Raw genomic sequence first — 12,356 nt, 5'->3', positions numbered from 1 at the left:
AAGCAGTATCTTCAAAATTCAAATTCAAATATCAACTCAAAAAAGTGACTTCTCTAAAACATAATGAAAATGCTGGCCACAAAACACCACATTTACTAGCTAGCATGTACTCATTCCAGAATTACTTTCCAGACAGATAAAGAGGGCATGTAGATACACAAACAACAGATGTTTTAGAATCATTTTAAAAGCCAGAACTTTGTTCATCTGGGCAGAAAGAAAGTAAACAATCCTCATATGAAAATATGAATAACATGCAAACAAGAAAATATGCTATTTAAAATAAGTCAGGCTACATTTTTAATCAGCACTGGAATGTATAGAAATATGTCCAACTCTACGTGACTAAAGAAGCTACTGAGGGACAAGAAGACAGACAACAAGGGCAACCACCCCTAGGAGGGGAGGTCGGCAAGGAAACAACGGCAGGAACGCCTGAAAGATCAGATGAGTAAAACTACATAGTAGACACCATGCTTTGAAGAGAACTTAAATCCAAAGATTTCAAATTTAAGTGTGTAGCCTGGAATGCAACCTACATGTTTAGTGCACCTCACTCAAAAACTCAAAAGAAAATATCTTAAAACAAAAACAATTAAAAAAATTACTCCCCTTGGGGGAATTTATCATTTTCTGATGTGCATTTTCCCTTTGGTAGCATCATATATGCCCCTTAAAAAAAATCAGGGGGTTTCTTTATTTTTCTGATAGTGATCAGAAAAGAGGGGTAGGGTATGGGGGGAGCAGCAAAATAAAATAAAAAAAAAAAATTCTCCTCTCGAGAAGAGGCTTGTCTTCTGAGAATTTCCACCCTCCCTTAGAGAAGGAATGGGATATGTGAAAATTCTGGATGCCACTGCTACCTGCTGGTCGTGAGAGACCATCTCTGGTGTATTTCCTTTTCTTTTTCCCACTTCGCTTTTCCTTTCTTTCTCACTCTCTCCAGCTGCCTCACTCGTAAGACGAGTTTTACCAGGTATGAAACGATTAGGAGCATTACTTGTGGCACTTATATCACATCGCTAGCTACTAAAATGTCTTCTTAACATTATTGGTCTCAGTGCCCCTTGAGGTAGGTGTCTAATGGGGAAACTGAGGCACAGAGGGTGAAATCTGTTCCGCTTCATTACAGGGCGAGCCAGTGGATCTGCTGGCAGAGGGACCGGGCATCCTAAAACAGTTCCACCCTGCTCCACAGAAGGCTTATTTAATTCATCCCATGACTAAAGCAAGAAAAAGTATCCTTAGTTGGCCATTTCTTACCCTCACTCCAAACACAGCTCCCTGTAATAAAGCCAAGTATAAGTTGAAGCCCAAACCAAAACACCAATATTCCTAACAGTCTGTGTTGAGGTTATAGCCTCTTCTGCAACAGTGATGAAGTGGGTAGTGAGATTCAGTGCAAGTTTGAGAGGGTATAATGGGACCCCTTGTAAGCTGGTCTGACAGAAGACGACATTACAACCCCTGTGAAACCAGACCGAAAGATCTGCTACAAAGTCAGCTTGCCTAGCATGGGGACTGGCAGGGGTGGGATGGCTGTGCAGAGGAACTTGTGCAGAAGCCTCTGGAGTCAGACATGAGGGTCCATCAGTCAACTGCCAGGGCTCACAAGACAGGCCACATTATGTACAGAGCAGCAATTACAGAGGAGCATGACATAGGAAACATGCACTAGACTAGAGCTATGCTGCAGGGAAAGGGAAGGACAGAAAGTCACCCACGCCAAGCATCGAGTCCAATCTGGTTTGTCATGCCAGCCACAGAAGCATGTTCTGTTGAGGGGCAGAGCTGGGAGTCAAGCCAAGGGAGAGAGACCAGGGCACACAGAACCCACCAATTACCCACACTCTACCCTTCCATGCTGACAGCTCTCTGAAAGAATGCAGATGCTCAGAACAGTTAACTCCATTTCTTGAAGGAAGAAAAAGGATGGCATAGAGAGCAAAACTCAGAGGTCAGCTGTAAAAGATGTGAAGCCCCAGAGCAATATGGGCTGCTCAAATCTATGCAAACTCAGGTCACGGGTCTCACGCCTGAGCTCACTCTTGCCCCACATACACAAACTAAGATGGCAGGTGTAAATTTAGTTCATACTGTGGCCCTCATACAATGAAAGGAGCTACATTCGGTTCAGCTGGACCGTCAGGCCCAATCAAATTGTTGTCCCTTGGGGCAGCTTCTGCCTCAATATTAGAAAGACTCGCTCCACCCCCCTTCCACAGCCTATCTCCCCTGAGAGAGCCCATCTGCAGAGGTCCCGAGCTTAGCTCTGTCCTCTGTCCATGCAGGAAAGGGGGGATTCCAACTCGGAATGTGAGGGGGTTACTAGGGTACAGCAGAACAAAGATTCATGCAATTTATTCCTAAAAAACCAGAGCTCAGGTGAGACCCAAGCCGATCACTGTGCCAGATGGACTAGCAGGACATTCTCGCCTCGAATGAAAATCTGGTTGATGTGGCGAGTGAACACCTGCTGGTAATCCACTTTGGGCTTTCGCTTCTTTTTACGAGCCTGGCCCCTGGAAAGAGTGGTCGCCAGGGACAAGGTGCCCCCCGCACTGGACCCTTCTGTTCGCATGGTCCTCCCTGAAAACTCTGACCTGGACTCGGCCCTTGCAGATGCCTGCAGGGAGGAAGGGACAGAACGGGAGCGCTGGCGAGAGCCCCTGTCAGTGTCATCTCTCCCCCACACAGAAGCCACCTTCCATGTGGACGTCTGGGAGTATCTGGACAGAGTGGAGTCTTCTACAGCAGACTTCGAGTCAGCATCCTTCTTAGAGGAATCCTGAAGTTTGAGGCGATCGAAGAGCTGTAAGCAGAGAGGGGTCACTTTAAGTCTTCCCTTTCACCTTGGACATCCCTGTCAATAGGGAGAGAAAAAAGAGCAGATCTCCCAATGGCCTCTCTGCAGTTTTTTAAAAAATATTTTTTTATTATGGTTTTTGAGCCACACCTGGTGGTGCTCAGGGATTACTCCTGGCTCCGCATTCAGGAATCACTCGGGGAAGACTCAGAGAATATCAATATCAAGTGCCAGGGATTGAACCTACAGCAGCCGCATGCAAGGCAAGCACTATACTCACTGTACTATTGCTCTAGACCCTCTCGGCAGTTTCTGAATAAAAAGGAATGGCTTTTCTGGTTTCAGTCATAGCTTACATAAATCAACAAGAAGAAACTGGTTTATTTCTATGGTGCAGACTTGGAAGCCTGGCACAAGGAGACCTACTGCACAGGTAACACTCAGGCCAGAAGAACAAGCTCATTTGAAACTGGCTGGTACCGGAGCCAGCCTGGGACAAAATCTAAATTTGAGCCCAAGGTGACAGCAATGGCAGGGACTTCCCTGGAGGAGACCCAGGACACTGGACTCAGTGACACTCAGGAAAGCTGGAGTGGGGAACACGGGGTATTCCCCCTTACCCGTGTGAGAGTCAAGGAGGAATCTCGTTCATATGCTTTACCCAGGACAGGTTTGCGATAGGTCTCATCCACATCAGTGAGTGCCTAGAGAGACCAGAGGAGGAGGAGATAAGGGAGGACAAAAACTATTTTTCACAGTTTCTAGGAAATAATCTTAAAGCCAGGGGGCTGGACAGACAAGATAGCAAGTAGGGCACTTGTCACACCATTGATAGGAATTTCTGTATTTCTATGAGGACGAATAGAAGATCCGCTAGGATGTCATATTCTTAGCTCAGATGGCTGTTTCAAATACTCCCAAGGAATATTTCACCAGAAGGCCTGCTGGGATGCTTCTCTCCTGTGCGGATTACTGGTCTATTCCGTTAGAAATATTTTTGAGATTTGTGTTATAGGACTGACATTATGCTTCCTTCACATCTAACTGGCCTTTCTCCCTTCTGCTGTGTATATAGTAAAAAAAAAAAACCTTTTACTTCCTAACATAAGGATTTTTACAGGCAAATTAACCTTGATTAAATTTCCCTTTATCTGAATAATTTCAACACCAAATTAAAGACACTTAGAAACAACTTTTTTTCCCTGTCTTTAAAATGCCCTTGCAGTTTCTGCTGCTGGGGACATCCCTAAACTTGTTAACTCTTACTTCAGAATTTACATCGAAAAAGGTTTGGCCAAGATGTAGAATGGGGCTGTCTAAATATTTACCAGGTATAAAATCTGCATTTCTTTAGATAGAGCTGCCTCCTTCATTTTGACCTTTAAACATTGAAACCTCTCCCCTTATTCCTGCTTCTCACTAATCTCCTAGTTTACATCTGAGGCTGGCCTGCCAGGTACTGCTTTGAGATGTATCTGTGTGACTGGCAATTTATCTCATATATACCTGTCCAAGACATTCCATTCTAGAACATGCTATTTTTCCACATACATTGTGTGGCCTCATTTTCTTCCTATTTTTGCCACCCATGCATCCAATCTCCACGAGAGAACTCCAAGAAGTTCTCTAACGCAACCAGACCCAAAAGCTAGTTCGCAGCAGATGCTGCCTTGTACATGGTCAACCCACTGCCAGGCTTACTTCACTGCCAGGAGTAATTCCTAAGTACAGAGCCAAAGAAAACCCTGAGCATTGTAATCTATTACTGAGGTAAAACTAAGACCAACACCTACTTGCTGATCTACAGTGATTCTTGCCAGCTCTAAGTTCCATTACCAGGTAAGGCAGGTTTCTGTGAGCATCAATTATTAGGGAACCTATTAAAATGTAAATTCAGAGCTATATTCCTAGAGTTTCAGACTCTAGGAACTCTTTCTGAACTCTTTCTAGAGTTCAGTTTGGGATGAATCCAAGAACTTTCTCTTCTAGCCTGAAACCCTGGAGATTCTGGTATAGGATAACAAGCCTAGACTACCCTTGGAAAAACATCACTATTTCTACTACATCTTTCCCTTATGTTCTGTGTCCTATGAGAGTAATTACAGATCTGCTAACCTGAGTGGAACACAGAATTGTCAGTGAACTCTTGACATGAGAACTTTCTTATAAGCAGCTGTTAGGATCAAGATAACATGTGAAATTCTTTCAAAAAGTGTACATCAAGGGCTGACGCATTGTACAGCAGGGCCAGCACTTGCCTTGTATGCAGAGGACTTGGGTTCAATCTTCAGAATCCTATACGGTCTCTCAAGCTCCATTAGGAGTAATCCTGCATGCAGTCAGGAATAACTCCTGATCACATCAAGTGTGGCCAAAACCCCCCAAAATACGAAAAAGAAACACCTATTGGTTCTTATTTTAATGACTTTAGACCATGGTCATGCTCTCATTATGTCCCTTCTCTCCTACAGATGTCTAGCAAGCCCCTCTTGAAGGCCAATATACATTGGTGTGATATATTCTTCCAAGTGTAACTTATGATTCTTCCTCTGCCTTCTTCCCTTATCTATCTTTCAAAACACTCCGGAGTTCCTTTCAGAAATGTCTGTACTGAATATTCTGTCTGGGAAAAGGGCCAGTCAACAAATATTCTTTTCAAGTTGTATTGCGATATGATGGCCCCACCACAAAAAAAAAAAAAAAAAAAAAACAAACAGAAAAAAAACATGAAGTCTCTAGAGACTAAAGGTCTGACTTACATATTGTGAAATGATGACCCTGATAAGTTTAGATATCATTATCTCAATAACTATCTCAATAACCAGAAACAATCTATCTTTTTGTCTTGTCATATCCAGCAATGCCCACGGAACACTACAGTGCTGAGGAATGAGCCTGTATTCAGCCTACAGAGCTATTTTCCCTGCCTAGAATAAAATTTTTCAGGTAGGGAGATGAGCACCCAGGGGTGCTCAGAAGTTACTCCTGGCTTTACACTTAGGAGTAGTACACTAAGTAGTACACTTAGTAGGCTTCACACTTAGAGATCCTGGCAGTGCTTAAAGGGACGTTATGTGTGTGATGCAGGGGACTCAAATATTGGGACCAGCTGCAAGCAAGTCAAGCACCAAATCTCCTGTACTGCCTCTCTGGTCCTAGAGTAAGTATTTTTTAAACATGACTGGGGAGGAGGGAGACAATGAACAGATAAACTAATCTTGAAAGTTGGGCTTCTCAACTTTGGAACTGATGTCATTTCTGAGAGGATGATTCCTGGATATTGGGGGACACACAGGGGATCTCCCTCCCTCCCTCCCTCCCTCCCATCACTGAGTGCCAGTTGCACTCATCTCATAGTCTTGACATCAGAAGAATAACAGCAGTCATCACCAGATGTTCCTGGGAGGAAAGTGAGGGACAGAATCACTCTGGCTGAAAACCACTCTCTCTCTAAGGAAAGGAAAGCAATAAAACGGGTTGGTTTTTTTTTTTTTTTTTGGTTTTTGGGCCACACCCAGCGGTTCTCAGGGGTTACTCCTGGCTGTCTGCTCAGAAATAGCTCCTGGCAGGCACGGGGGACCATATGGGACACCGGGATTCGAACCAACCACCTTTGGTCCTGGATCGGCTGCTTGCAAGGCAAACGCTGCTGTGCTATCTCTCCGGGCCCTTTTTTTTGTTTTTTTTTGTTTTTTTGTTTTTGATTTTGTTTTTTTGCTGTAGGCAATGAATACGACTGTGGTTCTGGGAGAGGGAGAGGAGAGTTATCTTGTGGCTTTGCTGATTAAGGTTATTTGGTAAGAGGTAAGGCTAAGAGGGTACAGACTTCATCAATTACCATGTTCCAGAACTTGTCAAATGCGACGAGGAAGCCAGTGCAGACTCCACGCAGGCCCTTGAAAGTGCGAATGTGGACGTTCACCTTCACGCCCTCCCGAATACAGCGGTGGAGCTCCCCCAGAGGGCTGCCTTCATGCACTGCAACAGAAGAGGGGAGCACAGGTTGAACACTTTCTCCCTTCCCAGTGGAAGAGACACCCCCCAGCCACTCTAGTGCATGGAACACTGGGCATTAAGGCGGTCACACTGTGGGAACAGGAAGACCCAGTGGGCAGCAAGGCTAGAACAGGGAACACAGGCGAAACTGAGGTGGGAGTCTATCAGATCACAGACACACCAGATGCACAACAGGGCCACAAATGCCACTCCCTGTGCAGTCAGTGATCTGTTATGGTGCTGATTCTCAAACTGTATCATTTAGCCAGGGGCCGGATAGATAGCACAGCAGTAGGGCATTTGCCTTGCATAAGGCCAACCCAGAAGAACAATCCTTTGAATCCCAGCATCCCATGTAGTCCCCTGTGCCTGCCAGGAGTGACTTCTGAGGTCAGAGCCAGGAGTAACCCCTGAGCACTGCCAGGCATGGCCCAAAAAACAAACGAAGAAAAACAAAAACAAAAAAACTCTCGGATGTGGAGAGATAAGACAGTGGGCATTTGTCTAGACATGGCTAAAGTGGGTTCAATCCCTAGCATCCAAATGGTCCCTTGAGCACTACCAGGAGTAGTGCAGAAGAACAGACAGCAGAGCGCAGAGACAGGACTAAGACCTGAGCACAGTTGGGTGAGGTCCCCAAAGATTTTTTAATTAAAAAACTTCTTTTAGGGGCTGGGAAGGTGGCGCTAGAGGTAAGGTGTCTGCCTTGCAAGCGCTAGCTAAGGAAAGATCACGACCGTGGTTCGATCCCCCAGTGTCCCAAGCCAGGGGCGATTTCTGAGCAGTTAGCCAAGAGTAGCCCCTGAGCATCAAACAAGTATGGCCCAAAAAAACCAAAAAAGGGGCCGGGTGGTGGCGCTAAAGGTAAGGTGCCTGCCTTGCCTGCGCTAGCCTTGGACGGACCCTGGTTCGATCCCCCGGTGTCCCATATGGTCCCCCAAGCCAGGAGCAACTTCTGAGCGCATAGCCAGGAGTAACCCGAGCGTTACCGGGTGTGGCCCAAAAACCAAAAAAAAAAAAACCCCAACTTCTTTTAAATTTAAATTTGTTCTCTAGACAGCCTGTCTAGAGTACAGGCCTGTGTGGGGTGGGGAGGAAGGACACTTGGGATATTGGTCATGGGAATGTTGCACTGGTGAAGGATTTTATATATATATTAAAAAAATAAAAAAACAAAGAAAAGATAAAGCCTTCCAATTCTTACCACAGGCTGTGTTCTTTACACTGACTGTATAGAAAGAGGAGGTACAGTAAATGCTCCCCATATACACCTCAACCCAGGCCCTTTGCTTGGTCTGTATTGTGAATTGGGGGACAAAAAATAAATTTAAATGTGTTAAACCACCCTAGTGCTATATGGAATGTCCATACACATTCACAAATTGATTCTGAGTTCTGTGCCTTCATGTATCTTTCAGAATAACTATCCTGAACCCTGTCTAGCTTGAGCCTTGCAAGGAACCGGATTTTGTTCCTGTGTCTAAAGGAGATGACGCATGGACACAACACACACACACACGCACCATGCAGGCCTCTGAAACAGGGCTACCCCACACACCAGCTTCCTTGGGTCACCCAAGGCACATGACTGACTCCAAGGGCAAAGTGACTGGTCTTCACCTTACAAGCATGTTAAGCATCAGAGCCCCAAGATACCTGTTGATAAGCATCAGGTAAAAAAGAGAAATGAGGGGCCAGAGAGATAGCATGGAGGTAAGGCATTTGCTTTGCATGCAGAAGGACGGTGGTTTAAATTCCGGCTTCCCATATGGTCCCCTGAGTCTGCCAGGAGCAATTTCTGAGCATAGAGCCAGAAGGAACCCCTGAGTGCTGCCGGGTGTGACTCAAACAAACAAACAAAACAACAACAACAAAAAGAGAGAAATGAGGAGGCTAGAGAGTTATCACAGGTGGAAGGCATCTGCCTTGCAGGCAGGACACATATGGTCCCCGCAGCACTGTCAGGAGTGATGACCCCAAAGCACAGCCAAATGTAAGCTCCCTTACCACCACTGCTACCCTCAAAGAAAGAGCATGAGAGTTTCTGGGAATTGTTTGACTATTCCTAGGATGAAACATATGAGCATACATATGTTCTGCTATGTAATGGATTCTTTATTTTTAAAGTCTGGGAGCAGGCAGTCTTGGAATTTTTTGGAGTGGGTAGAGGGCCACACCTGGTGATGTTCAGGGGACCATATGGGATGCTGGGGATTGAACCCAGGTTCGCTGCATGCAAGAGAAGCACCCTCCCCACTATATTATAGCTGCAGTACAATTTTTGTTTTTTTTGGGGGGGCCACAGTTGGTGATGCTCGGGGCTTACTCCTGGGTCTTGCCTCAGGAATCATTCTTTGCGGTGCTCATGGGAACATATGGATGCCGAGGCTAGAACCTAGAATCTAGGTCAGTTGATTGCAAGCAATTTCCTCCTCCGCTATACTAGTGCTATAGCTCAGTTTTATTTTTATTATTACACATTAACCTGGCCTTCAGAAGGAAGGAATTATTTTTTCTGAAGAAGGCAGCAGGCTTAATAAATGCAGGAAGCTAAACTTCAGCAAACAAATCCCATGCCCTCTCTATTCTGTTCCTACAGTCCTGGCCTCTAAGTCTGGATAGCTAAATTGGTTACACTTGACCTCATTATGCCTCATTCGTGGGCTAGCTTATATATGCTGGCAGTTATAAATTTAAATAAATATTCTTGGAAGCAAGTATCTTAGCAGATGAAGAGGCATTTTTATCAGAATGAAGGCATGGTAAGAGTAGGAGGCTGAGAGACAGGAATGGCAGCCTTGAGGGAAGACTAGAGCCTCATTCTCACCAGCATCTAAGCTTTCTGCACAACTATTTACCTCGTTGAGCCTCTAAGGCATGAGTTTCCTGGGTGCAGGTTAAATCTAGGCTCTCAGCAACTGTTACACCACTTTACCTAGCTGTGTGACAGTGGAAAGTAAATTCCTCTACTAGTTCAAGTTTCTGAACAAAAATTAAGTTTGAAGCTATTAATTTCTAGATACATTTCAGGAATGAGGATCTACTTGTCACAAATCCCGATTATCCTGCCTAACCTTCACTGACTCAATGCACATATATGTACATAAATAGTGTTGCCAGCAGGAGTGGAAAAGACAGCTTTTCTAACAGATTTACTTATTTATTTTTGTTTATTTTTGGGCCATACCCGGTGGTGTTCAGAGGTTACTCCTGGCTCTGTGCTCAGAAATTATCCTGGCAGGCTCAGGGGACCATATGGGATGGTGGAGATAGAGATCGAATCTAGGTCAGCCTCAGGCAAAGCAAAGTCCTTACCAGCTGTGTTATTGCTCCCGCCCTTCTAAAAGACTTTTTAAAAAAAAGGGGATAATGGGGCCGGAGAAATAGCATTTGCCTTGCATGCTCCTGAGCCTGCCAGGAGCGATTTCTGAGTGTAGAGCCAGGAGGAACCCCTGAGCGCTGCTGGGTGTGACACAAAAAGAAAAAAAAAAAGTGGGGGGATACTACCTCTCCCCACACCCACAAACCAAAATGCATGCATTCTTTTTTTTTCTTCTTTTTGGTTTTTTGGGCCACACCCGGCGGTGCTCAGGGGTTACTCCTGGCTGTCTGCTCAGAAATAGCTCCTGGCAGACACGGGGGACCATATGGGAACCGGGATTCGAACCAACCACCTTTGGTCCTGGATCGGCTACTTGCAAGGCAAACGCCGCTGTGCTATCTCTCCAGGCCGAAAGCATGCATTCTTAACCACCAAGGAGAAATCCAGGTCCATTCTCACACTTGAACCTCTCCATAGATTTTGGTTTTTCCCCTCCAAGGTTTCATAAGGTGTGATTCCAGGAAGCACTCCTTACTTTGATTCATCCCAAAATAGGACACTAGCACCATCAAAACTAACCACCAATGCACAAAAATGATACCCCAAACGTTTTTATTATAGCCTCCAAGCCCTTTTTTGTTTTGTTTTTGGATTGATTTGATTCATTTTTATTTATTTTTTTTTTTCTGATTCCTAGAAGGCTCAGGGGACCCAACCTGGATGGGCTCCTTGCAAGGTAAGTAGGTGTTGTCCCTATTCGCTGTATTATCTCACTCTGGAGCCTGTTTCACCCCATTTTTTATGGAAGAAATTTGCACGCAGCAGATCCAGGGTTGATCTCCGGCAACCTCATCCCTGAGTGCAAGTAACCCCCTGAGCATCGCTGGGTGCGGGGACCCCCCCCAAAAAAAAACCCCACAAACCCAAAACCAACCTGCTACGTCTTAGTGATCTGCTGGGGCTCTGCGGCAGAGAGGGAAGTTAGGGGCGTCGAGGTGGGCCTTTTAAAGACCAGTTTGGGAGTCAAGAAGGGCCAGGGCCACCAACCTACAACGTGTATGCTGCAAGGAGACACCAGAGGGGGACACACGCGCGGGGTTGGGCAGGTGACCCCAGACTGTTGTTGCAGGGAGGACACACGATCGGGTGTGCAAGAGAAGGGCCATGACCACCCACCCACAGCCTGTATGCCGCCGCAAGGAGACACCCGGGGGCAGGTGGCCCGCCCCAGAGGAGGGCCCTTGCGCCGCCGATCCGGGGGCGCACGAAGCACCCCGCGACGGCTTCCCCTCGCGGGCAGCTCTCTCTATTCCTGGGCCCGGGCCGGGGCGCTGCGGACTCACGGGGCATCCTGGTGAGCACGTTCCTGGGCGCCCTCCTGGCCCGGCCCGGGCCCCCGCGCCTCGGCCCCGCGCCGTCCGGGTCGCCGTCGCCGTCGCCGTCGCGGTCGCCGTCGCGGGGCAGCATGAGGCGGCGGAGGCGCGCGATGCGCTCGGGGTCGGGGTCGGGGCCGCGGCGGCGCGCGCGCGGGCGCTGGCTGGGGGTCCGGGCGGAGGCGGCGGGGCCGGGGCCGGGGCCGGGGTCGGGGCGCGCCTTGGGGAGCCCGCGCGCCCGGCCCGCGCGGCCGCCGGTGCGGAGGAAGTTCTCGTACTCGGCCAGGTTGTTGAAGCAGGGCGCGTCGGGGAAGGGGATGGGCGGCGGGCGCGGCGCGTACAGCGCGAGCAGCGGGTCGAAGCGCTCCGAGCTCACGTCCAGGCGCTGCGGGCTGGGCGGGCTGCCGGGCGGGCTGGGCGGCCTCGCCCCCCGCTCGCGCGCCTCCATGGCCGGCCGGGGACGGGCGCCGCTGCGCAGGCGCGAGGACGCTCGCTCGCTCGCTCGCTCGCACTGCGCCTGCGTGGCCCGGCCGCTGGGGGGCGTGGCAGCACCGGGCCGGGCATGCGCAGTGCAGGGGGGCGTGACCTCCGCGCCAAGATTGAGCCGCGCCGCGGGAGCTCACCTGGGGCTGGAGAGCGCGAGCTGGGCAGGCTGGCTCCTCCTACGAAGGAACGGACGGAGGGAGGTGGGAGGGATGGAACTCGGCCAGGTGGCCGGCACTCTGATCGCCCGGCCCCTTCTCTCCCCCTTCCCTCCTCTGGGGAGGGCTGTCTATGCCCCTGGACTCCCACTGCAGTGCCCACTATTAGGATGTTTTAGTGTCTTGATTTTATTATCTAAGAGCCGGACAGAGAGTAT

General features: G+C 48.1%; 1 protein-coding gene and 1 non-coding gene across 2 annotated transcripts; one reads left to right on the top strand and one right to left on the bottom strand.

The window, feature by feature from the left end:
- Positions 1–953: 953 nt before the first annotated feature.
- LSM11 (LSM11, U7 small nuclear RNA associated) lies at positions 954–11,945 on the bottom strand. Its single transcript, XM_049775743.1, has 4 exons — positions 11,468–11,945; positions 6,645–6,784; positions 3,427–3,510; positions 954–2,812 (listed from the first exon to the last, which is right to left on the bottom strand). Exons 1-4 carry the CDS (start codon positions 11,943–11,945, stop codon positions 2,402–2,404), a joined length of 1,113 nt encoding a protein of 370 aa, XP_049631700.1. The 3' UTR covers positions 954–2,401.
- LOC126012554 (small nucleolar RNA SNORA51) lies at positions 7,990–8,122 on the top strand. The gene has a single exon (XR_007497010.1). It is a non-coding gene; the product is annotated as a small nucleolar RNA SNORA51 (small nucleolar RNA).
- Positions 11,946–12,356: the final 411 nt, after the last annotated feature.

Source organism: Suncus etruscus, chromosome 6 (genome assembly GCF_024139225.1).
Source record: "Suncus etruscus isolate mSunEtr1 chromosome 6, mSunEtr1.pri.cur, whole genome shotgun sequence".
NCBI classification, from domain to species: Eukaryota; Metazoa; Chordata; class Mammalia; order Eulipotyphla; family Soricidae; genus Suncus; species Suncus etruscus.
The sequence above is the reverse complement of the archived record's forward strand: the minus strand, read 5'-3'. Positions and strand labels throughout refer to the sequence as shown.

Coding starts and splice junctions, on each gene's coding strand:
- LSM11 (XM_049775743.1), bottom strand. CDS start 11,945: ATGGAGGCGCGCGAGCGGGGGGCGAGGCCGCCCAGCCCGCCCGGCAGC. Junction 6,785..11,467: donor CGTGCTCACCAGGATGCCCC/GTGAGTCCGCAG, acceptor CTTCTGTTGCAG/TGCATGAAGGCAGCCCTCTG. Junction 3,511..6,644: donor TTGACAAGTTCTGGAACATG/GTAATTGATGAA, acceptor TGGTCTCTCTAG/GCACTCACTGATGTGGATGA.